This window comes from Elaeis guineensis, chromosome 14 (genome assembly GCF_000442705.2).
Source record: "Elaeis guineensis isolate ETL-2024a chromosome 14, EG11, whole genome shotgun sequence".
NCBI classification, from domain to species: Eukaryota; Viridiplantae; Streptophyta; class Magnoliopsida; order Arecales; family Arecaceae; genus Elaeis; species Elaeis guineensis.
The window spans coordinates 21619498-21645579 of NC_026006.2; the positions used below are offsets into that span (position 1 = coordinate 21619498).

At 40.2% G+C, this 26082-nt stretch overlaps 1 protein-coding gene across 6 annotated transcripts in view; it reads right to left on the reverse strand.

Annotated features, from left to right (window-relative positions):
• The window catches only part of LOC105034445 (cleavage stimulation factor subunit 77), a 126854-nt gene that overhangs the window by 69834 nt on the left and 30938 nt on the right, over positions 1-26082 (reverse strand). For all 6 annotated transcript variants that reach the window (XM_010909621.4, XM_029261636.2, XM_010909622.2 and 3 more), the window contains exons 10-14: positions 15223-15286; positions 14577-14697; positions 11879-11937; positions 11734-11802; positions 11471-11611 (exon numbers count right to left, since the gene is read on the reverse strand). In XM_010909621.4, coding sequence (XP_010907923.1) covers positions 11471-11611; positions 11734-11802; positions 11879-11937; positions 14577-14697; positions 15223-15286 — 454 coding nt within the window. The remainder of the gene's footprint in view (positions 1-11470; positions 11612-11733; positions 11803-11878; positions 11938-14576; positions 14698-15222; positions 15287-26082) is intronic.

The window sequence follows — 26082 nt, forward strand, 5'->3', positions numbered from 1 at the left end:
ACACTCGACGAGTCCCACAATCTATTAGTAACACCTATCAGTATGTAGTGGTAGTAGCAATCCAGCAGAATGAAAGTAATGAACCTCTAGGTGCAGTTACCGTATAGTTCGATTCTCTGTCGTGAGTTCTGACAAGACGTATGTCAAGAAAAACTCATCAAATTCGTTCATCCGTCATATGTCAAATTCAATTGACTCGAGTCCATGTAAAACCTTATTGAAACTCCTTTCCATCATTCACCTACCATGATCATGGATTTTCGGACTCAATCTCATGAATTGCATAGGACCTCTCCCTATCTATCAGAATCAATAGATCTCATCTAGGTGCACACCATATTCCTACAATGGATCTACTATAGCCAACAGACACCGTAAGATTCCGAATGGCTAGATAACCAAGTGATTGTGCAGTCAAACTATAGCAACCCTACTATAAACAGCTAAGGCACCGCAAGTCAAACAACTATCTATACCATTGCAACTTTCAGTAAGTCACTGACGAGTGGATAGCCATCCTACTGACTTCTCATATTAGTCACGCTCAGTATCCTTGATCTCTATCAAGCACCTGCACTCACTCTAGTGTCCCTACACTGTCGACTCGAGATTCGTTTACCCTTGAAGAGAAACGATCTATGCACCGATCTATCCAGATCAACCACCGTTTTCGTGACGATCTATCGATCGAGAGCATTTATGAATTAACCACTAATGACACGTGTCTCAAATTTTCAATTCTTGAGAATACGTGTCATCATTCGTGAATTCTTCGGATGATTCATGGACACAATCAAAACACAACATGAATGAAAAACTAACCCAAATTTTATTTATTTTATAATTCAATTATAAAATTATGCCTCTAAAATGTGTACATATGTCAGTCAATCTGACTTCTAGGACACACATCTAACAAATTCTCACTCGACCTAAAACCAATTGATAATAAACCTAAGCTCCATCTTCCTAAGGTGAGCTTTAGTCTTCTGTTGGCTCAACGGCTTGATCAGCAGGTCAGTCATATTCTCTGTAGAGTCAACTCTCTTCACCTCGATGTCTTCTCGAGGTATTTGCAAATCATATAAAACAGCCGCTCGATGTGCTTGGACTTCTGGTGAGATCTCGGTTCCTTAGCGAGTGCTATGGTATCATTGTTGTCGCAGAAGAGTGGAACAGCATTTGATGGCATCACACCCAACTCTGCAACGAACTTTTTGTACCAGAATCCTTCCTTAGCAGCCTCCGATGCAATGATGTACTCTGCTCCATGATGGATCTGCAATAATCAATTGCTTAGAACTCTTCCAACTAACCACACCACCATTACACAGGAACATAAAACCTGATGTAAACTTTCTATCATCAACATCAGACATAAGTCTAAATTTGTGTATCCCTTTACCCATAAATCTCCTCCTGCAAAGACCAAGAAGAGATCCTTAGTTCTTCTCAAGTACTTAAGGATATTCTTCACAGCAATCCAGTATTTTTTATCTGGATTCGACTGATATCCACTTGTGACACTCACAGCAAGAGCAATATCAAGTCGAGTACATAACATTGCGTACATGAGACTCCCTATAGCCGAAGCATAAGGAATCTTGCTCATATGCAGAATCTCCTTGAGTATGCTAGGGCACATCTTCTTGTGAAGATGAACTCCATGCTTGAAGGGCAACAAACCCTTTTTGGAGTTTTTCATACTGAATTGCTTCAGCACTTTCTCTATGTACAATCGCTGTGACAAACCTAACATCCTCTTAGATCTATCTCTATAGACCTTTATTCCCAGAATATAGAATGCTTCTCCTAGATCTTTCATGGAGAACTCTTTGGACAACCAAAATTTCACAGAAGTCATTATGGCAATGTCATTCTCATTAAGAGAATATCATCCACGTACAATACAAGAAATGTAACAGCCCTCCCACTGACCTTCTTGAACATGCACGGTTCCTCCTCATTCTTGATGAAACCAAACGATTTGATCGCATCATTGAATCAAGTATTCCAACTCCGAGATACTTGTTTTAGTCCATAGATGGACCTTTGCAGCTTGCAGACCTTGTGATCTCCATCATTGGATGTAAAATCCAGAGGCTACTCCATATAGATATCTTCCTCAAGATATCTATTCAAGAAGGCAATCTTCACATCCATCGATCATATCTCATAGTCATAAGCTGCTACAACAGCAAGTAGTGTTCGAATAGACTTCAGCATGGCAACTGGCGAGGTCTCTTGATAGTCAACGCCTTCACACTGACTATAACCTTTGGCCACAAGCCTCACTTTAAAGATCTCCACCTTTCCATCCGAACCCATCTTTTTCTTAAAGATCTATTTACATCCAATAGGAACCATTCCTTCTGACGGATCTATTAAGGTCCAGACCTGATTGGTATGCATTAAGTCAATCTCTGACCTCATTGCTTCCAACCATTTCTTGGAGTCGATGTCTGATATCGCCTCATCATAGATTTTAAGATCACCAACATGGTCCATATCACTCATGAGGAACATTTCCTCTACATCCTCTGTCAGCATACCCATGTATCTTTTAGGAGGACGTGAGATTTTAATGGATCTACGAGGTGGAATGGATTCCACAGGCTCTATGGCTCGAAGCTCTTCAGAGACTCTCTTCGAGCTGAATCTTCCTCCCATAACTTCCATTCTGGATAAAATCTCTCTCCAAAAATTTGAAATGTTGGCTCACAATCACATTGTGATCCTCCGAAAGGTAAAAATAGTATCCCAGAAATTCTTTTGGGTACCCTATAAAATGAGCTCTTATAGACCTAACCTCTAACTTATCCGTCTGTTGCCGTTTGACATAGGCCGGACATCCCTAAATTTTGAGGTAACCAACATTCGGCTTCTTACCATACTATATCTCATATAGTGTAGTAGGAACGGATTTAGAAGAAACCCTATTAATTAATCGACTGTCATTAAGGCATGTCCCCACAGAAATAAAAGATCGATGAAACTCATCATGGATCGAACCATATCTAATAGAGTCCGATTTCTCCATTTTAAAATCTCGTTAAGCTAAGGCGTTTCAGATGGAGTCCATTGAGAGACTGTCGTTTTCTTTGAGGTGATCAAGAAATTTTCTACTCAGATATTCTCCTCGATCTGATCGAAGTACTTTAAGTGATTTCTCAGTTTGCTTCTCCACTTCAAATCTGAATTTTTTGAACATTTCAAAAGCTTCAGATCTGTATCTCATAAAAAACACGTACTGGTATCGTGAAAAATCAATGATAAAGGTGATGAAATAGAAATAACCTCCTCTGACTGACACATCAAATGGACCGCATACATCAGTATGTACTAGAGCCAATACTTCAGTGGTCCTTTCCGCGTGCCCTACAAAGGGAAGCTTGATCATTTTTTCTTGAAGGCGGGACTCATAGACTGAAAATGACTCATCCAAGAATGAATCTAAAAGACCATCTTTCATCAGTTTATTAATCATTTCTTCTACGATATGATCTAGCCTAAGGTGCCATATGTACTTTAGGTTAACCTCATCTCTGGATCTCTTAGATCCAACGGCACTCACAGTTTGCTCGAATAGATTCATTGACTCATCTACGTCAACATGCAAATGATAGAGACTGTTGATTAAGGAAACACGTGCTATCATTTTATTTCCAAAATAAATGATACAATGGTCCTTATTGAAAATAATTTCATAATCATCCTGTGTTAAGCATGAAACGGAAATCAAATTTCTACTTGCATTAGGCACACAGTAACAATCCCTTAGTTCTGGACAGAAATCAGACGGTAGTCGAGGATAGGTCCCTACGGCCACAGCAGCAACTCTTGCTCCATTGTCTATATGTAGGACATCTCTCCTAGCCGCAACCTTCTACCATCCTTAAAATCCTGCATTGAAGTGCACAAATGTACACTAGAACCAGAGTCTATTACCCAACTGATAGTAGAAGAAACTGTAAGATTAGTCTCAATCATGAGTAGGTCCGACATACCTTCTAAAGGTGTCCCTTGAACTCTTCAAAATCCCTATCGACATTTTCTAATCTAAGAGAACCTAGATTCTTGGAACTCGAAACACCTTTCAACTCCCTTAGCCAATCCTTACAGTTGGAATCTGATTTTTGGTTGATTTCTAAAATGCGAGCTAAACTATTGGAGGAAAACAATTTCCTACAAAGAGAAGTTTTTAGTTAGACTTTTGTAAGTGATTTTAGTTTGTTTTAGAAAATTTATTTTAAAAACAAACTTAGCTCCTACTATTTCTATGGAGCTCCCACTAATTTTTCGGATCCTAACACTCCTCGAGTTAGGAAGCGAAAATCCCTTCACGAGTTCAGGTTCCTAGTGGGCAGTGTGGTTCCATCGATTGACACACCACCTCATCTGACAGACCTTAGTGAATGTGTCAACCAATAGATAGACAACTCTTGCCCAATGCTTCTCAAGCAAATTGCAGCAAACTTGATCTCTAAGTCCTGAAACCTCACCTAACAAATCTTGGCCTCATTCCTTAATTAAGTCAGACCCATCATTAAGCGCGAGTGAAGCCGTCATTGGATCCTCACCTGACAGATCTTGGGCCCAACGCTATCTTCACCCCACATATAGAGTGGTTGCTTCTCCCCTGATGCAACTGATCCACTATATCCAGCCGAGTACAATCAACATCGAAGAGGACATGGCACTTTATAATGATGGAAGACCCCTCGACTTAATATTATTGAGGAGGTTTAAATTCAGGTCTCTTCTAAGTAGTCACATACATCTCATATAAATGACAGATTTGGTTCAAGTCAGCATATCTCATGTCTGACGAACTAGGTTCAGGTAAGCACATCTTATATCTGATTAACCTGATTAAGGTCAGCACATCTCATGTCTGATTAATCTGATTTAGTTCAGCACATCTCATATCCGATTAATCTGATTTAGATCAGCACATCTCATGTCTGATCAACCTAATGGGCATGGATAAACTCAAGTCAACAAGTAACCTAATACAAAACTTAATCTCTAAAAATAGCCAGATAAGTTAAGATGAGTGGGGGTCCCCCCATTGCTTTCCTTAAACACCAATGAATTGATCAGATCAAACAACGGAACCAATTAAAGAACTACCATCTAAGTACTTATCTTAGATACCAAATTGGTTGATTAGAATCGATCAGGTTGGCCTATTGATCCGGATCCGAACTACGAAGCCAAATTTGATCTTGAGTCAATCAATTCACATCAAAATGAAAATCGATGCGACCAACTACAACTAAACCCAACTTTAAACCCCTTTGACCTAATCCTAACCATTAATTAAGTTCGATCAACTACTCAAAATCGACAAAAGGTTCTAACCAGATCTAATCAATTGACCCTAATTGTAGCATGATCACTAGATCTAATTTGTTCAACCCACTCACATGCAATAACATAATTTCAGATTCTAAAATACCTTTTAGATTATGTTTCATTGCATACATTAATAGCTTATGACATGAAACTTTTAGATCTAAACCTAAAATCATATATCTCATATATGCAATTTTGGATCTAAACTACAAAATATATATCACATACATAATTTTCAGATCTAAAACTAAAATTACTCATATCTCATACGTGCTAAATTAGATCTAAAATAATGATTAAAATATTTTAAAAATACTTTTCAAAAATCGATTCGCATCGAGCTAAGACAACATTTTCAATATAGGGGTTAAACCCTATATCAGGACAACATTACAACAGTCCGATGCGTTCTTTAATCATTATGATTTCAGATCTAAATATGAATAAAAACATATCATATACATCTATTTTCAGATCTAAAATATTGATTTAAAAGTTTCAAAAACAGTTTTCAAAATCGATCAATCTTGTGCTAGGACAACATTTTCAATATAGAAGGTAAACCCTATATCAAGACAACCTCATAGCAGTCCTCTTTAATCATTCTAATTTCATATCTAAACATGAATAAAGATATATCATATACATCTTTTTTTAGATCTAAAAGATTGATTTAAAAGTTTCGAAAAAAATTTTCAAAACTGATCAATCTTGTGCTAAGACAATCTTTTCAATATAGAGATAAACCTTATATCAAGACAACCTTATAGCAGCACAAGATCGATTTTAAACACCTCAAACTTTCAGATCTAAAAAAAAATCAGATCATGCATGTCAAAAAAAACCAGTGGCTCTGATACCACAGTTAGAAAATCGATAGACTTGCATGTATAGATTTCAAAATAATTTTGAAACGACAGCAGAAGCAGATCTAGATTGAACCTTTTAACCCCACATGCAATAGATCAAAACTATTAACTATCCATGCTCGGATACATGACAAGCATATAATCTGAAAATAAAACAAAATAATATTGAGATCGGATCTCAATACCATTGCACGGATCGTACTACACCATAGTCGATGATCGTAGATCTGAATGGTTTCTCTAGCCGCGCATGTGCCCGACCTCCATAGGTATCCACACAAGGACTCGTTCTGATCAAAGATTGTACTACACCATAGCCGATGATCGTGAATCTGAATGGTTTCTCTAGCCGCGCACGTGTCCGGCCTCCATAGGTATCCACACAAGGACTCGTTCTGATCAAAGATGGGTGTCTTCACCGAGATGCTAGCTACTTTGTAGAAGACTCCTCTTTGATGGCTGAAGTAGCTTCCTCTCAAATCTGACAAACTCTTGAGATGGAGAAGAACGTGGGAGGAATAGGAAAGAGGAAGAAGAGAGGAGGCTCAGCTTAGAGAAAATAATTCTCTTTTTCTTTTCTCATAGGCATCCAACCTTTTGGAGCCTATTTATAAGCAGGCATTGAGGCTAGGGTTTTTTAGGAGGCACCATAATTCTTACACGCCAATCATATGGGGCATCCCATATTTTTGTCGCTAAGAACAAAGTGTGGTGTGAGAAAGAAATCTAATTTCTTTCTCATGCACACTTCTTCCTCAATGCGTGAAGAGATTAGTTGGCGCTACACCATTTTCCAAAATCCCAGATTTGTTTCCTTCTTATCCTCTCATCTTAATTTGAATCAAATTCAAATTAAGTAGGAGATAAGAATCATGACTCATTGAGAAACCGCCTACCATTCTTATGATTATCTCTTGATTTGAATCGAATACAAATTAGGCAAGAGATAAGGATGATAACTCATGAAGATGTGCCGTCCCACCCTTCTCTATGCCCTCCTCTCTTTCACGCCAACATTTCTCACGCAGAAACACTTTTTGCGTGAATATTTTCAGCGTGAAACCCAAGGGTGCGCAAGGGGAGAGAATTCCAGGGTTTTGGGACTCTGTATTTTCTATTTTGATTTAAACCAAATCTGATTTGGTTTGACCCAAATAAAGGAAGGAACCTAATCAAATTAGGAACTCAATCTCCTCAATAAATTCCTAATCCAATTAGGAATTAACTAAATCCAAATCCTAATCAAATCAAAAATTAGTCTCCCTCGTAATTAGGCTTGATCCAATCAAACCCAATCCAAATCAAATTACATCCAATTCAATTAGACTCGATCCAAACCTCATTGCTCAATCAAATAGAGCCAATTAGCAATCCAATTGCTAATTAATCCTCCTATAATTCACTAACACTTAGTGAATTACATAATTGCAACTTTTACTTAAGATTAATCTCAATCACATTGACAATTTTATCCTTCAACAATTTATAATCGTCGATCAACCATCTGATCGGACAAGAACTTCTTTTATGTGTGATCCTATAGGCTCCATTCTGTCTGATAGTGAGATATATTGTGATCCCTATCAAAATATCATTGAAACTCCTTTCGATGGATTGGAACAATTCCAACTCTGCCCTTCGAAGGTCATCAATCATCAAGACGATGCTCGATAAGTCCCACAATCCATCAGTGATACCTAATAGTATATAGTGGCAATCCAGAAGAATGAAAGTAATGAACCTCTAAATGCAGTTATCGTGTAGTTCAGTTCTATCGTGAGTCCCGACAAGACAGATTAAAGATAACTCGTCAAATCCATTCGTTCGTCATATGTCAGATTCAATCGACTCGAATCCATATGAAACCTTATGGAAACTTCTTTCCATTGTTCACCTACCATAGCTATGGATTTTAGGACTCAATCTCATGAATTGCATAGGACCTCTCCCTATCTACCAGGATCGACAGAACCCATCTAGGTGCACACTCTATTCCTGCAATGGATCTACTATAGCCAACATACACCGCAAGATTTTGAATGGCTAGGTAACCAAGTGATTGTGCAGTCAAATTACAGCAACCTCATTGTGAACAGTCGAGACACCACAGGTCAAAGCACTATCTACACCACTGCAACTTTAAGTAAATCACTGACGAGTAGATAGCCATCCTAGTGACTTCTCGTGTTGGTCACACTCAGTACCCTTGATCTTTATCAAGCACCTACACTCTCGCTCCAGTATCCCCATACTGTCGACTCAAGACTCATCTACCTATGAAGAGAAGCGATCTATGCATCGATCTATCCGAATCAATCACCATCTCCATGACGATCTATCGATTGGGAGCATTTAAGAATTAATCACTAATGACACATACTTCAAATTCTCAATTCTTGAAAATATGTCATCATCCGTTAATTCCTCGGATGCTTCATGGATACAATCAAAACATAACATGAATGAAAAAATAACCCAAATTTTATTTATTTCAAAATTTAATTACAAAATTATGCCTTTAGAATATGTACGTGTCAGCCAATCTGGCTTTTAGGGCACATCTAATACAGGAGCCTTCATAGACCCTCCAGCGGCCACCACCAACTTCTCCACCATCTTCTCCATCTGTCTCTCCCTCCCTCCCTCTCCCTCTATTTTGATCTGTTGGGACTCAAAGGGAAACTCTAGAGGCCTCAGCAGGCAACCATCGGCGTTTTCCTCTTCTTCCCTCCCCTACTGTCTCTCTTCCTCTCTTTCCTTCTCCCCCTCCATTTTCACTAGTGTTTTGAATTGAACGCCGAAACCACATCGATAGGCTACCGATACAGTTCAACGCGCCCTGAAGTGCCCAATTTGGAGTGATTCAACGAACACTATAAAGAAAGCTATGAAAAATATTTAAAAATAGAAAAAATAATTGGACCTAATGCAATTCCTATTGAGGTTTGTAAGTATTTATGTAACATAAGAGTAACTTGGCTAATTTGTTTAATAAGGTTTCGAAGACAAAAAATGCTAATGAATGGAAGAATACCATAGTGCTGATTTATATGAATAAAGTTGATATTCAAAATTGTTCTAACTATGATGGTATTAAAATCATGAGCAATACTACAAAATGACAGAGGGTGATTGAGCATAGCTTAGGGTGGGACACAAAAATGTCAGAGAACCATACCAGTTTTATGGTAGAAAGGTTGACGATGGAAGCTATCATTCTCCTTCGGATATTAATGAAAAAGTATAGAGAATAGAATCAAAATCATCATATGGTTTTTAAATTAAAGAAAGCATATGTAGAGTCCCCAGAGAAGTCTTATGGTGGTGTTAGAAAAGAAAAGAGTTTCCATTAGAAATATCAATGTGAATAAGGACACGTATGATCGAGTAGTTACTAGTATGAGAACTAATGGTAGTAATACTAATGAATATACAAATATACCATCGGAATAGGTTTAGACCAAGCAAAGTTTTAACTACCATGGTATAGCATTATCCTAATTTGCCCATGGAACGAGATGTGCCACCATCCCACCCTACCCCAATACTGGGATAGGGGATGGCCCAAGACATGCCAATCAAGATGCTGGGATAGTTGAGGAATGGTCATGTCCCAACACTCAGGATAGTACCCCATCCTGATGTCTCACGAGACATCCCATCAAGATTTGAGACCATGACTCCAAAAATCTGCTAAAAGTCCTTACCTTGTTTTGCTAATTACAATGAGCTTATTAGGCATATTTAGGACAAGATTCATTGGTGCATATTTAGGACATGATTCATTGGTGCAAGCTATTCGCGGATGATTTAGTCCAAGTGAATGAAACTAAGGTCTAGGTTACATAAGTTAGAATTATCAAGAGTGCATTAGAAGGCAAGGGTTTGAGATTGAGCAAAACCAAGATAGAATACATGGAATTCAGTTTTATTAAAATTTGAAACAGGGATGAAAGTAAGGTAAAAATTGAAGATCATAAAGTTAGCACGAGTCATCATTTTCAATATTTAGGATTTATTTATTCATAAGGAAAAATGAAAAAGATGTTATCTATAGGATTAAAGCAGGTTGGATAAAAAGGAGAAGAATAACTGACATATGTGATTGTAGGATGCTTGCAAGTTGAAAGAAAAAGTTTATAAGAAAGCCATATGACCAACAATGCTTTACAATATTGAATGTTAGGCAATTTAAAAATATGTGTACAAGAGGTGTGTGGTTGAAATGAGAATGTAGAGATGAATGTGTGGTAATACAAGAAATGATGAATAAGAAGTGAAGTCATTTGTGAAAAGGTAGAGGTTGCGTCAATTGAGGACAACTTGAGAAAGGAACAACTTAGATGGTTTGGACATGTACAGCGGAGACCAAGGGATTCATCAGTGATAAGGAGAGATTTTATCCATGTAAAAGGAAAGAGAGATAAAGGCAAATCCAATATCACATGAAATGAAGTAATAAGGATTTAATATCTCAACATCTCTCAAAAGGTTTGGCTACCCTAAATCAAGCAAAATGGAAGAAAAGAATTCATGCAACCAACCCAACTAGCTTAGAACTAAGGCTTAGTTGAGTTGAGTTAAAATCTGATACTCAACAAGGAAACATTGGACTAGTATTGTTGGAATTGGCAAGAATTCAACTTTAAAGTTACTACTCACAAAATTTCGCTTGTTCTTGGAAAGCATTCAAGGGCAAGCAAGCATTAGATGTGTGTAACCTACTGCTACCACTCACAACCTACTAGATAAGGGTTTCTTAGGAATTTGTGCCCCTCAAATGTTCACTTAGATGTATGTTACTATTTACATTATAATTATCTAATAACCAATATTTAAAATAATCAAAAAATGATTTCAGTTTGCCCTACTTATATTTGTACAACACATAAAACTCCTTTCATATTGGAAATGAAATAGTTGATAGAAAGGCATAATTAAAGCATCCATGAACGGCTTATCTTTTATACTCGATCCATATTTTGAGGACCGATCACCAAATACTTGTTAGCGAAACTACCAGAAGATAATCTAGCAAACAATTTTAGACATTATTAATTCATGGATCATCTAACTATGGAGTTCACGATTATAACAGCAGGTTATATGTGTTCTATAAACAGATCTGACCAGGATATAGAAGAATCTTATTCTTAGATCCATTTCCTTTCAGGAATAGTTTAAAAACATGCACGTTCAGTACAGAGTAAAAACAAATAACCAGAGTGCAGATGTTTCACAACCTTGGAATCCTTGTCGAGACAAAATGCCACCATAGCATATGCAACAAATAGATGATAAGTGCAGGTCGGTGATTTTTGAGCATCTAAGAAATACTTCCGAGCTGCTTCAATGCCCTCAGTTCTCCTTAAAAACCGAATAAACTGCAATAAAAAGTTAAAAACTCCAATCATGAAGACAACCAATAAGAAAAAGTAGATAAACGAGAAGTTTTGGCTTAAATAAACTTAAAGAAAATGAAGGGGGAAAAAAAAGAAGTGCTCACCTGAATGTGTGCAAGTGACATTGTACTTGCATCGTTAGCTACAAGACTCTCATATATTTTCTTGGCAGGCTGCACAAAAGCCACCTATCAGTCAACTTTACAAAGGTTACATGAGTAATGAATAGGATTGTTGTCATTACTTAACCTGAATTGCACCTTGAGACTCTTCCAATTCCGCATAAGCATACTTTAATAACTCAGAATCTAGCAAAAGTCATTGAAACTTTAATTACTCGTATAACCTCACATTAAGATAACACCAAATCATCAATGTCATGAATAGATTTGACCAGTTATTAGTTGAACTACAAAAGTACAACCTAAGAACTAAAAAAATAAATCTAGACTTTAGTCATCCTATTTCTGTTTAATAGAAAAGCCACATTTGTTAGTTGGCAAGGAAATTCTTGAGTACTTCCAAAACTGATATAAAAAGAAAGGTTATCAATACCAGTACCATGACCCATGCCAGTCAAGTACCAAGTCAAAACAGTATGGTACTGAATTGCACCGACACAATACTCAGAACCATGTTGATTGGTGTCATTACCCTCAAATTTTGAAAGAGGGGAAGAGGAGGGAGGCAAAAGGGTTCTCCTTGGCAGCAACTTGGAAATGGATGCTGGGGAGGCAACGCCAAAGCGGCAAAGGTGAAGGTGTCCAGGTTGTGGAGGGTCACAAGCAATGCCGACAAATAGTTCGAGGGTCTCAAAGGGGTTTGGAACAGAAGAAGTCAAGGGTGAGGGGATTGAGAGAGAGAAAGAGAAGGAGGGGGAGGAGGAGGCACTTAGTCGAGGAAATTGGCCACAGCAATCATGGAAGATTGAAAAGAGAAGGAGAGACGAGGCGAGAAAAAAGAGAGATCAAGATCGAGGGATGGTGAGGTCTTTATATATCTGTGGCTGATTTGGCCTGGGTGAATCAGGTTGGTACTGCCCAAAACCGAGCAGAACCAGCCAGTTCCGCCTAGTTTGGACCAATATGACCCTGTTTGCCTCTTGCCTCATTTCAAAAGCCCGAACAACCTTGGTTCAAGGCCGTTCAATTTGGTACGTCCTAAGCCACCTAATTCGGATGGTTTGGCAACCCTTGAAAGAAACTAATATCATAAAACTAATAATGCATCAAAAAGCTATGTTCTCTCACCAAGTTCTTTTCCACTTAATTATTTCAAACTAGCCAGCATTAGTTTAAAAAGCAATTATGAAACAATTCTATTATGACAATAGCTAGTTCATAAAGGACTCATAATTGGCTATCACTTTGAACCCAGTTAGGCCCTTGTTCAATCATTCTAGTTCTGTTAGTGTTTAAACCCAACTAGGCGAGCAACAATATTAATTTAAGAAAAAATTTGAACTTGTCAATAAATATAATTTGATATAAGCACTACTAAGTAGTAATGATTACCTAGAAAGCAAGGATACTTCAAACACAGGTCACATCCATGTCAGATACGTATGGAATACCTCATGGACATGTCCAATACTTGCATAAAGTATGGTATTTTTCAACATAAAAATATATTCTAGATGCTTTTTGATAAGGTTCGAGATACTTCCTCAATTCCTACAAATATAAGGGAGAGAGCATTTGCCTATTTTCTCTTAATGCTAACCTTTTAATGATGAATGGTTAAGTTTTAGTCTACAACATTAATATCAAAATATGAAGCATGGATTATGGTTTATGATTTGATATTTTGATTGATGATTAAATGATAAGCTTGTGAAAGTTGATACTACCATCTAACATACGGAATATGCTATTTTAATAACCTACCATTCTTTATAATTTTTATTTACATATATACAAACATATATGTGTGTGTGTGTATGATATTTATATGTATATTAATTGGCATAGGTATCCTACTTTTTCAAGGTTTGTTGTACCAGCATACCCATACCATGTCGTATCCACATCCCATATCCATGTTCATGGTTCATAGGTGGTTACTAGCAAGTAGCAACATGCAATGCATGCTTCAAAGAAATAATTAACAAAAAATGAATAAGAAATAATTAATATTCATTATACCATGCAAACAAGACATTGAAAAGAAAAGAAACTGAAAATAATGATTGAATATGAACTATAAAATTTAAAAACAAAGGATAAATAACACACAATAGAATGACCCCAACTCGCTTAAAACAACACCTCTTGTAGGTATCATTCAACTTTGACTTGTAGCATTGTTTTGAATATGCCAGTCAACCTTCAGGTACATAGGACAGAAAATAGGAACAAGGAGTATCAATTCTCAAATTTAGGTGAATTTTGAGGAAGAGAGAGGGAAAGAGGACCGCATTTTTCCCAGACGTGTTATCCGCGAGAAAGTTAGGGGAAGGCTTAGCACATCATGGCCCAGTGCAATAGTTCTTTTCATGTGAGAGAAACATAAGTTAAGATTCATTAAATTGGTTCATTGCATATTTCCTTTCCGGCACATGAGAAAAAAAGAATAAAAAGTTTAACAAATCCAACGAACAGGCAGAGAGAAACATGGAAAAACTTATTCTGCTTTTATAAATATAAAAAATAGAATTTTTCCCTTATATGTTTACAGCCAGGATATTTTACATTTTCCTTTTATTTTTGGTGTTATTTTCCTCTTTTTTTTTTACTGCTGCAATTGCATAGGTATTCATTAAAAAACTGAAAGAATATTTCAGTACAAGAAAATGACAGAGAATCTAGAAGAATATTCCTCGATTTCCAGTACAATTAGGAGGCTTCTGGACTAGCATTCCCTCTTTCTACTTCCAAGAATAAGTAATTGCTACATAAATTTCTTGACATCTTAAGCAGAAACTGAAATTAATAGAACCACCAATTACCAGGAAGAGCCTTCAAAGCCCGCTGAAAAACTTTAACTGCTGAATCCACAGAGCCACTCTTTGCATGCCATGTTGCATAGTCATACCATATATCAGGATAATGATACAGATACATCAGACTCTGGAGATCAACAGGGAAAGATCCATCATTGAAATTCAAAGGGAAAAAAAAACAAAAATAACAATGGTGCTGCTGGCATAAAGTTATTCTTAAAAGTCTTGAAGCTGAGAATAGCTTGCTTAAGATGGTATTTTATAGCACAGTCACATCATTACTTAGATCTTAAAATATCATATAGCTAACTGATTTCATTTATCCAAACACAAGAAAAGATGCATGAAATAGAAGAAGTTGCTAAGCCAAGAGCACAAGTTTCATCACGAAAATACGAGATCATAACCAAAAACTTTCATTTGTATTTTAAGCTTTGAGAAATCATACAAAAATAGAAATTAAGAAGAAAAGGATGAGTGGCATTTCTGTGATATTATGAATTATGATATAACATCATATTTCTGAAATTCTTTATCCACCTAAGAGCAGTACTACCAAATTTGCATGCTTTGCTGCAACTAATGCAAACATAGAATACATGAATCAAGGAAAAGGGAAACAAAACAAACACAAAAACCACTATCTGCATACCTGCTCAAAAGTGAAAATAACACGTCTGTTGGCAGATGAAGCATCAATCCTCTGAGGGTTCCCTCTGGACAGGAATTAGCAAAGGTTGAGTTCAAAGAGTACAAGACTCTGGAGCAAAATCTATGGTCATAAATACAACAAGCAGAATGCTCTATATTCTTGAAGGAATTAAATTAGTATAAACAAATTTATCATGTTAGCTTTCCATTTAAAATTACATCCTATCCTTCATACAGTCCATGAGAAAGAAACCATATCAGAGTATAATGCACCAGCAAACTTATCAATAATGGATAAAAGAACCAAAGTGCAATATGTTACAAGGATGTTGAGCCCAGGCAGCTGGCTGACCTTTTTTTAGTTAGCAATCTGAAAGTTATACTACTGCTTTGTTGGGAAGTGGTTATCTGTTATTCTCTTGTTAAGCACTGTGATCTTAGTTTGACAATAAATTATAATTTTAATACTAAAAAAATCATTTTGTTTTCTGCTATGACGTTAATTGTTAATATGTGCAACCATGGCCATGCGATGGAAGAAGAAATGCTATCATCCCTGTTGTGGTTCTAATAATGTGGAGGGCACCAATAGTCTCACATTGGTTGTGAGTCAAGAGGGACTCGCACTTATGAGGGGATGATCCTTCTCATGTGAGATGCTTTTTAAAAGGCAAAACCATGAGGTCCATGGACTAGAACGGACAATACCTCACCATCGGACCGAGCGCTTGTCCACAACAATGGCACGCTAGGAAGGGGCTAAGATCCACCTTGGCTAACTGTGGGGCTCCTTGGACTGTACACATTGGAGATACCCTTGACTAAGGGGCTCTGTTGTGGTTTTAATAATATGGAAGGCACTAATAGTCCCACATCAGTTGTGAGTCAAGAAGGACTCGCGCTTATAAAGAGGGGATCATCCTTCCCACGTGAGGCGCCTTTTAAAGGGCAAAACCATGAGACCCAGGGCCAGAGCGGACAATACCTCACGTGTCGGACGGAACTCTTGTCTACAACAATCCCTATAGCAAGAGGTTAAGCATATAGAATTAAAAGGCTGATTGCTACAAAAATTATCTTGTTAATTCCATACTGAACCTTCTTCATATGCAAATGAGAATCTTCTCATGAAACAAGCATTTTAAGTAGGGTTTGCCGAACCATACGATTCAGGGTGCCTCAAACCATATTGATGGCTAACCGGTGTGGTTTGGGCATTCGATTCGGAATGCCGGCGAAAATGGAGCGAAGGAGAACGAAAGAGAGGAAGAGAGAGAGAGGAGGAGAGGAAAGGAGAGAGGAAGGCCAGAGACGGCTGATGGTGGCCCGACGAGGCCACCAAAGAGCCATCAAGACCTCTGAGGCTCCGCAGTCCTCTATGAGATGCGAGAAAAGAGAGAGATAGAGAGAGAAAGGGGAGGGAGGAAGGAGGAGAAGGTGGGGAGGCCGTTGGAGGACCATCGAGGCCTCCTTCATCTTCCCTCCCTTCTCCCCTCTCTCTCCATCTCTCTTTGCTCTCATTCTCTCATGAAAGACCATGGAGTGCAGGAGGCCTTGACGGCCTTCCAATGGTCTCCGCAACCCTCCAGTGACCACCGCCGGCATCTCCACTATCCTCCCTTTTCCTCCCTCCCTCCCCATTCTCTCTCTCTCTTTTCCTCTTTGATTCATCCTTTGTTTCCATGTCGGTTCAGGCTCAGTACAATCCGATATACGGACGTATCAACTCATGTACCGCCAACCGGCCAGCCAGCATGAGATTCGGTTCCGAGTCGGCAATCCTTGCTTTTAAGTACATCCTGTTTTCATATCAACATCCCATAATGCTTTTATTTTCATTTGCAATAATTCTCTCACCCCGCAGACCATAAATTAAAAAATATTTCCTTCTATTGATTTCTCTTTTTTTTCCAATCAAATATTTCCTTTGATTGGTTTCTCTTTTTTTTTTTCAATCAAAAATTAACCCTTTACTTTGAGATCTACCTTTATTAACACACTGTGTGGACAGAAGTATGGTCATACCTCAACCTCTGCATCTATACTCACTCTCTTTTCATCAAGTTTAATTTCCTTCCAAAACCTTATTTCATTATCACTGAGTCAACATCACAAGGGCTCTTATTCATTGCACTCACTCTCAATATTAAAGAGGGTGCTGACTTTCAATATACCCATGTGCCAATCATTCCAGCTGCTCAGCCTCCTGTAAATAAAGTTAAATTCACGAGCTGCATTTTCCGTTTCATCTACATTCTTAAAATCTGACTAGTAATGTGGACACCCCAAGGCATCTCCTTTGACATGCTCTTTTGCTTAAAAGATCTCAAAATTACTATAGCTAAGATTTGAGAACCACCTACTCCACTAGATCAAACCTCAGTTCTCCTCCAACTCCACCTTTATATTCCTTAATTCGGTCTGGCAAGCTTATCTACACTCAAGCGCATGATTCCATCGTCTCCATCCATTAATTTTACCAGCTTTGACAAAATTCAGCCTTTACAAACCTTATCCAGGACCCTATCTGACCAGCTTTGGCTGCTAGTCAAACGAAGTCAAACCAGATCCATATTTGGTCAATCCATGCTCTTCACACACGGATTCTGTCCTCCTAAAATTTCGCCTCAATCGCACTTATATAGCACCTTCAAATTGCACCGTAAATTTAGTTTGACACTTTGTTTCCTATACTTGACCCATAAGTGCACTCATAAAAATAACCACACTTCGGAACACACTAATCTAGATAGATTCCCCCTTTTAAGTTTGAATTTAGCTATCAAGTCCAAGTATGCTTTCCTAGAATAAATCAAAGTCATCTATATTGGCAATCCATGGCTAATTCTTGGAGCCCATCATATCATGACACTAGGCACAAACTAAACCCTCGTATTCTTAGAAATCTCTAGAGCCTCCACTAATCCTCCATTTGAATTCCTACGCTTATAAATACCTCCCTGCGAGAATTAGGAATTTTTTTCCATCCCTTAACCATTTTCTTCCCCTCCCCCAACACCCTCTTCAAATCTAGGTTGGAAAGTTTGGAGAAAATGGAGAGAAGAGGGGAAACACCACCAAAACAAAGCCTTTTCACTATTCTTTCACCTCTCTTACACCAAGGTTTCTCCCAGATCCAACACAAAATTCTGTGGGTTTAGCTAGATAATTTTCTTAGATCTACCATGCTTGAAGCTTCGTGGAAGTTTTCCCAAGAAGATCTTGAAGCAAGAGAAGACATCAAGAGGGTAAGAACATGAGGGGCAGCCCCTTAAAGGCTCCTCCATATGAAAGGCATCTACAAGCAAATCTGCTTTAAATTCAACATGCATTCCTTTTCTTTTGGCTGCTTTCTTGTTGGTAAAATGTAATATACTTGTTCTCAAGGCTTTAAATACTGGTGGGACAAAGAGGCATGCCGCAGCCCATCTTGGGACAGGCCATTGTCGCAAGTGTCAACATGGGATGAATCAAAAATGGACCCAAACAGGACAGACATCCATCATCCCGAGTATTAGTATGCAGGGTGTCTCATTCCACAAAAAACCTAGAAAGCCCATCCCATGATATTTAAAATCTTGTTCGATCTTTATTTAAGTCTATTGATTTGAACAAATTTTATTTACATGGTATTTTCTTGCTTTTAGTATAAATTTAAATTTCTAGCACTTTCTTTTTCTTTTTAATCCAATTTGATCACAAGATGGGAGGATAATGTTCAAAACCCCTTGGGTATTGGATACATCAAATCAAAGCCCTAGTGAGAAGGCACCAAAGCAAGGTAGGGATTCGAAGCTGTTGCCGCTGAAATCTAAGACTCGGTCAGAAAGACTGGAGCGGGGGGGGGGCATCCTCTCAGAAGATAGACCTACAAGATAAGTCCTGGCCGGAATTGGCTCCGACAGAGATCCTCCAATGCTCAAATCAGAAACCAGGAGAAACAGATGAAAGGGAGTGCAGAAAGAGATTGTTCGCGTGTACCTTGAGGAGTCCCCTAGAGGTTTTTTTTATAAGCAACGGTTAAGAGGCCCTTTTGGGCAGGTTACGTGACCAAGTTAGGCGCGATATGGCAGGATTTACGATCGAAATTTTCGAGATCGGTTGGTAACAGTTGCCTTATCTATTCCGGAGCCAACTAAATGTCACGGGCGTTTTGAATTTTGAAATGAGGACGTAGGTTAGATTGGACCGGCTTCTCTTGTTGAGACTTCGACGTGATCCGATGGAGACGGATGCTGAAGGAAAGAGGCGGCTAGAGCCAACTGTGCTCAGTGAAATAAAGATCGATGAAAGCTGAAGTATACCTGTGGCTGAAGTCAGAGATCGACCAGTTCAGATGTCCCGCCATCCATAGATGTTGGACAGATGTCGGATGTCAGCTGCCGTGGAGACTGAGACAGGCTTGATGCCGAAGTCAGGATGAGGCCGAAGTCAGGATCAGTTGATCTTGGATATTCTGCTCAGGGAGATCACTAGGAGTCAAGGATCGTCAGGGATCGAAGCTAGGATTGGGAGGTCTCAAGTTATGCACAGAATGGCTTCAAATGGTTCTTTTATGGTACAGGAGAAATACATATTCCTTTGGGATTGAATACTTCCATCCCTGACGATGCCATGACATCGGTCTTGCATATCACATCACCTACCTTTCTGTTAGTCCGCATCTTGGGCCTAGATGACAAATTTCCCCCCAAAACATACCCCCTACTCCCGAGTTCGATGCGAACGAAGAGAGTACATGAGTCCTGATTTGCCGAAGACATGTCACCCCCGAAGTCAAAACGGCGCCTATGGCCCTTAGGCGGAGTGAACCTGCATCTAATCATGACCTTGAGGCGGTTTGCGAAATTTGAAAACTGGCATGTCTCATTTTCGACACAAATCATTAATGGGCCGACTTACATCTCCTAATTGCCAATAGAATCATGCCAAGTGTTGGTCATAAATGATTGAGCAGGATTCAGTATCCGGACAGTTTGGCTCCCCTGCGCCTATAAAAGAAGGCTGTATTCGCTTCCCTCTTTCAAGCTTCCAAACCCTTCCAGGCTTTTCTTCTTCTCTGGTTCTCTTCTCTGTTCCTAGAGCTTTCCCGATCGTCGGCGGCTCCTCTTCGAATCGCCGTCCTCACCTCATGCAGGATCACCGTCCTCATTTCCTGTGTCGCTGCAGGTTGGTCTCCTTTCTTCTCTTGTTTTTTTTTTAGTTTTCTCCGCCCGACAGCCTCTTCTTCCCTCTTTTTGTGTCCATTTTCTGCTTGTCAATGACGGGTTCCAGGAGTCTCAGCGAAAGCTGGTTGGCTGGATCATCTTTCCCTTCAGGAGAGGTCCCTGCTGATGGGGCGAAGGGCATGCTATTGTCTCCTCCTTCGTTCCTGATACAGTCGGATCCCGATTGAGCCCGAAGGACTTAAATCTCATCCATGCACAATACGGGATCCCAGCCTCATTTGAATTAGTCTTCGTGGCCTAGTGGTAGGATCGGTAGTCCTCTCAGTAGGATCGATCTATACGAAGAAGCCTTCAAGGCCGGACTTAGGCTATCCATCTATCCTTTCGTCGTTGAGCTCTTCCGCTTTTTCGATCTCTCTTTGTTCTGTCATTCTCAATTCCTTCCATTTCATCATTGGCTTTCTCATTCTTTGCTCCAAGACTGAAGTTCCTCATTCTCTTCCTCTTTTCTGATCCTTCTATACCATAAAGAGACGTACCGAAGACTAGTGATACATTTCTCCTCTGAGGGAGGTCTCTGCTTTGATAAAAGAAGCTCCTTTGGTGCCTGGTTAGAAGGAGATTTCCATACTGGGGTCGACCGAGGAATCCTGCCTTTCAGGCCCCGAAGCTTGGAGATGAGGACTCAGAGCACTCTGCAACTTTAAGAGGGTATCAAATGCCTCTATTAAAGGTGTTGTTGTTGGAGCAAGCTCTCTTCAATGCTGCCATCAGTCCGACCGACCCCAAAGGTGAAGATTTCTCCAATCTTCCCGATGCTTGTTTTTCTTATTTTTACAAATGCTGACCTCTCTCTTGTTGCAAAAATGAAGCCTGAAGAGATGAAGAGGCTAATGAGAGGTTCGTTGAAAAGGAAAGTATCCTCTTCATCCATCGATGCTCAGAAAAAGCCCAAGACTTCGAACAAGAGTCATAAAAAAGGTGGTCCCCCTGACTCCAGCTCTGGTGGAGGCTATATCAGTTTCTCCCCTCCAAATTCGACCTCCGAAGCCAGTCGCGCTCCCTGCCCCCCAGACCAATTCAACCTAGATGGGGTCAGACTCAACTGGGGGTTGGCAGACCAAAGGCAGGGTTCGGTTCACCGTCTACCTGAGACATTTTTTATGATTGAAAGACCGCCAACAGTGCCTTTCGAAACATGCTTTTTAACACCGACCTGGAAAAAGTCAAAGGGAGAGCTCCACGAAGCAGCAGAGGCTCAAGGAAAGTGTGAGATGGCAGACAACGCCGCTGCTGAAGCTAAGCCTAAGGCAGAAACCACTGAAGCTGAGGTCACTCGTCTGAAGATGGCGCTGAAGAAAGTCAAAGACAACTTGGCTTCGGAGAAGAAGAAAAGACTGGAGGCGCAGGCCAAAGCCATCCATGTTGAGAAGAAGGCTAAGGATCAGATTGCCAAAGCCAAGCACGCAGCTGTGGAAGACTTCCGCACGTCCGACAAATTTTCGAAAGAGAAATGTGACTTCAACCAGGAGGCCTTCAATACCGACTTGGACATCTGCCATTGGAGGGTGGCTGCACGCTTTCCGAACTTAGACTTGAGCTTCCTGGATAAGATAGGAGAGGAAGAGGAAGAAGATGGAGGAACCGAGAAAGCAGCTACAGGAGATGGAGCTCCAACTACCAAGACTACCGAAAGGAGCTCCGAAGCTACTCCACCTCCGGAGGTTGTGTCTGCATCCATTCCTATCGAGGCCACACCAATTTTGCCACCGCAAGTGGAGTCGAAGCAGCTAGCTGCAGTTATCTCAAGCTCCTCTGTCGATCCTCATGCCGAGGTCAAGAACATTTAAACTCATGTATCTTTTCTTTTTCTTTTTCTGTTAATATAATGGAAGATTTTGAAATCAATGAAAAAGTAATTTTTATCCGTGTTCTTTGGTTCATGTCTGCTTGTGATATTTTTCTCAGTTGGTTCGGTGTGATTGTTGCGATCATGCATTTGTGCAATATCGCACCAAGTATCTGCCAACCTTTAAGGGTTCGAATTGAGAATCTTGAGGACCTTTATCGAGCTCAACAAGATGCTACCGAAGCAAAAAAAAAACTCTGGAAGATAAAGAAGAATGATGAGCCTTCGACAGAGGTAGAGTATTTGAGAAAGTGTCTGAAGCAGGCGGATAGGAAATATTTTGCCACAAAACGGAGATTAACTGAAAAGCGTGATAAATTTGCGAAGTCTACTGGGGACACTAACTGGAGGATAGGGGCGGCAAAAGTTCTTGGCAATGAACGAGTGCGCAAAGCCTAGGATGAAATATTGGAGCTGAAGTATATTATTGCGTCGGACAAAGTTGGTGATGAAGCTACAAAGCAAATTAGCCAACTTCAAGGTGATCTTCACTCGACCGAAGGCATAATTAGGGAACTTTATCGGGTGATGGACATAGAGAGGTCAGCAGTCGACGATATTCGAAGCGAGCTTATCTCAGCTTGGAGAACAATTGCTGACATTTCGAGAGCTCTGAGCAAGGATAGATCTGCCGTGATCGAACTCCGTATCCAACTCATAGAGAGTACGACGGTAGCCAAGTGTGTCGAACCTACTGTTGGGCTGTTAGAGGATCTACTCGTCGCAACTCTATGCAATGCAACTCTCGAAGTCACCGAAGTATCGACCATGGATGTAGACGTCGCTTCGAAAAGAATAGGAGCTTAGCTAGGCAGCTTTTTCCCGAAGTTGATTCCTATCTCCCTGCTCCTATGGGTTCAGCAGCTGGAAAAATGTCGGGCATCGCGGCTGGAAGAATATCAAACATCAAAGCTTCACCAGCTGAAGGCAGACCTTCCAAATAATCGATGTATCTTTCCCTTGGTCTTTTTTTTGGTGGCCAGCTGCTTGTGTCTTCACTAGTAAGCCTGTCAATAAAATGAACTTGAAGTTTATGTTTCACCTGTGTTTTTGTACTTTGTTGATTTTATGTTCACTTCGTTCGAATCTGGTCACGTACGATCTTCGTGTTGGGGAATTTCGCGAAGACATCCGTATGTTGGGTGTTGCCTTCGCCTTGAGAGTCTTTAGGGGTTAGCTCTCTGAAGGTTCTTCTAAGTTGGACTTCGTACGTCGCCAAAGTTGGTAGGTCGAAGGTCCTTTTAGGTTAGCCTTCACTTCTCGTATGACTAAGATCTTCAAAGATGTTGGTTCGCTAAAGAGTGAGCGGCCTTCGGGGATCCTCGTGGGTTAGCCCCCGCTTCTTAGTCATCAAGTCTTCACCCGTGGGGGTTGGATCGATGAACGTTGGAGGTCCTTGTAGGTTAGCCCCCACTTCTCGTATGACTAAGGTCTTCATGGGTGTTAGCTCGCTGAAAAGCAAGCATGGCATTCGAGGGTCCTTATAGGTTAGCCCCCGCTGCTTAGCCGTAGATGTCTTTGTTGTTGATCCCTTGGATCGACGGTTTTTCAAAAGTCCTTATAGTTTAGCCCTTGATTCCCGTGTGACTAAGATCTTCATAGGTGTTCACTCGCTGAAAAGCGAGCATGGCCTTACGGGATCCTTATAGATTAGCCCCCGCTGCTTAGCCACCGAGATCTCCGGCTTGTTGGTCGCAAGAGAATGGAATGTTCCTCAAAAAGGATCATTTTATTAATTGATCATCAAATTACATTATTGATAATACATTCAGAGATTTTTCGAGTTTCATAACCAAGGTAAGGGTGTCCCATCCAATTGTTTGAAGCGATAAGTTTCTGATCTGATGACTTCGTCCACTTAGTAGAGGCCTTCCCATTTTGAAGACAGCTTTCCACGTTCTGTAGGCTAAGAAACTTTGGCTCAACGTAAGACAAGATCTCCAGCCCTGAATTCTTTGTTTGAATGTGGAAACTGTAGTATCATGCCACCCTTTGTTGATATGCCGCCATCCGCACCCTAGCCTTCTCGCGACCTCCTTCACGTAGGTCTAGATTTGCACGAAGCTGTTCTGCGTTGCTTTGATCATTGTAGTCCCCTACCCGGTGTGAAGGGAGTCTGATCTCTATCGAGATGACGGCTTCTGTTCCGAAGGAGAGGTTGAAGGGGGTCTCTCCTGTAGGTGTTCTTTGGATGGTTCAGTAGGCCCAGAGTACACTATATAACTCGTCCACCCATGCTCCTCTAGCTCGACCGATCCTTGCCTTCAATCCCTACAAGAGGGCACGGCTAGTTACCTTAGCCGTGCCATTGGTCTGTGGGTGCCCCACTGAAGTGAAGTGTTAGACAATGCCGTAGCTTTGACAAAACTCGACGAATTTGGAACCCAAGAACTGACGTCCGTTGTCGGTAATCAGCACTCGCGGAAAACCAAACCGATAGATAATGCACTTCCAAACGAAGTCTGTCACTTTAGCTTCAATAATTTTGGCTAAGGGCTCAGCTTCTACCACTTAGTAAAGTAGTCGATGGCCACAAGTAAAAACTTTCTCTGGCCCGATACTTGCAGAAGGGATCTAGAATGTCCATTCCCCACTATGTAAGGAGCGACTATCGAGACCAATGGGACAGTCGACTGATGCTGAACATTGGCGTTCCGTTGACACCGATGGCATCGCTTGACGAAGTTAACTGCATCATCCTGCATTGTGGGCCCGTAGTACCCAGCTGAAGTATCTTGTAGGCCAATGATTTACCACGCAGATGACTCCCGCATACTCCTTCATGCACCTCTTAAAGGGCGTACTCAGCTTCGGATGGGTGAAGACATCTAAGAAGTGGCAGGGAGAATAATCATTTGTAGAGCTGGTCTTCGTAAAAGACTTTGATCTTTCGAGCCTTCTTAGAGTCTGCAAATAACACTCCATCTCGTAGAAAATGGATGAATGGATCCATCCAACAAGGTTCGCTGTCAATCTGCAGGACTGGGATCGGTCCTTCAGTACTTGGCTTCTTTAGAATCTCAAAGAATGTCTTCTAAGGTAGATCTTTTAGGGCCGATGTCACCAACTTGGATAGCAGATCAGCTCTTGAATTTTTGGATCAAGGTACCTGCTGAATGTCGAGGCCAGCAAATTCCGAAGCTAAGTCTTTCACCTTTTGGAGATACTTCTTCATATTCTCTTCTCAGGCTTTGAAATCGTCCTTCACCTGTCCGACCATTAGCTGCAAATCAATGCAGATCCTCAGGTTCTTTACTCTGAGCTCTTTTGCAATTTTGAGTCCAGCAATAAGAGCTTCATATTCAACTTCGTTATTGATAGCCGAAAAGTCAAACCTTAAGACGTACTTTGCAACAAATCCTTCGGGCCCAAGAAGTAAAAGGCCAGCGCCCGATCCTACTAAGTTCGACGATCCATCCACATGTACTATCCAAAAGTCATCTAACTCTCCTGATGAACTCTGTCCCACTGATGTATTGTCTTCCTGAGCTGGCTCTGACATTTCTAGATCATCCGAGATAGTGCATTCCATAACAAAGTCTGCCAATATCTGAGCTTTGATGGAGGGCCGAGGTTGGAATTTTATCTAAAATTCCATGAGCTAAATGGCCCATTTCACCAATCGTACAGAAGTATCAGGCCGATGCAAGACCATCTTGAGTGGTTGATCAATCAGCACCGCAATAGGATGCACTTGGAAGTATGACCGGAGTCTCGGGGCTGCAATGATAAGGGCAAAGATTAATTTTTCCAGCTTGGTATATCGAGTCTCTGCATCGTGCAA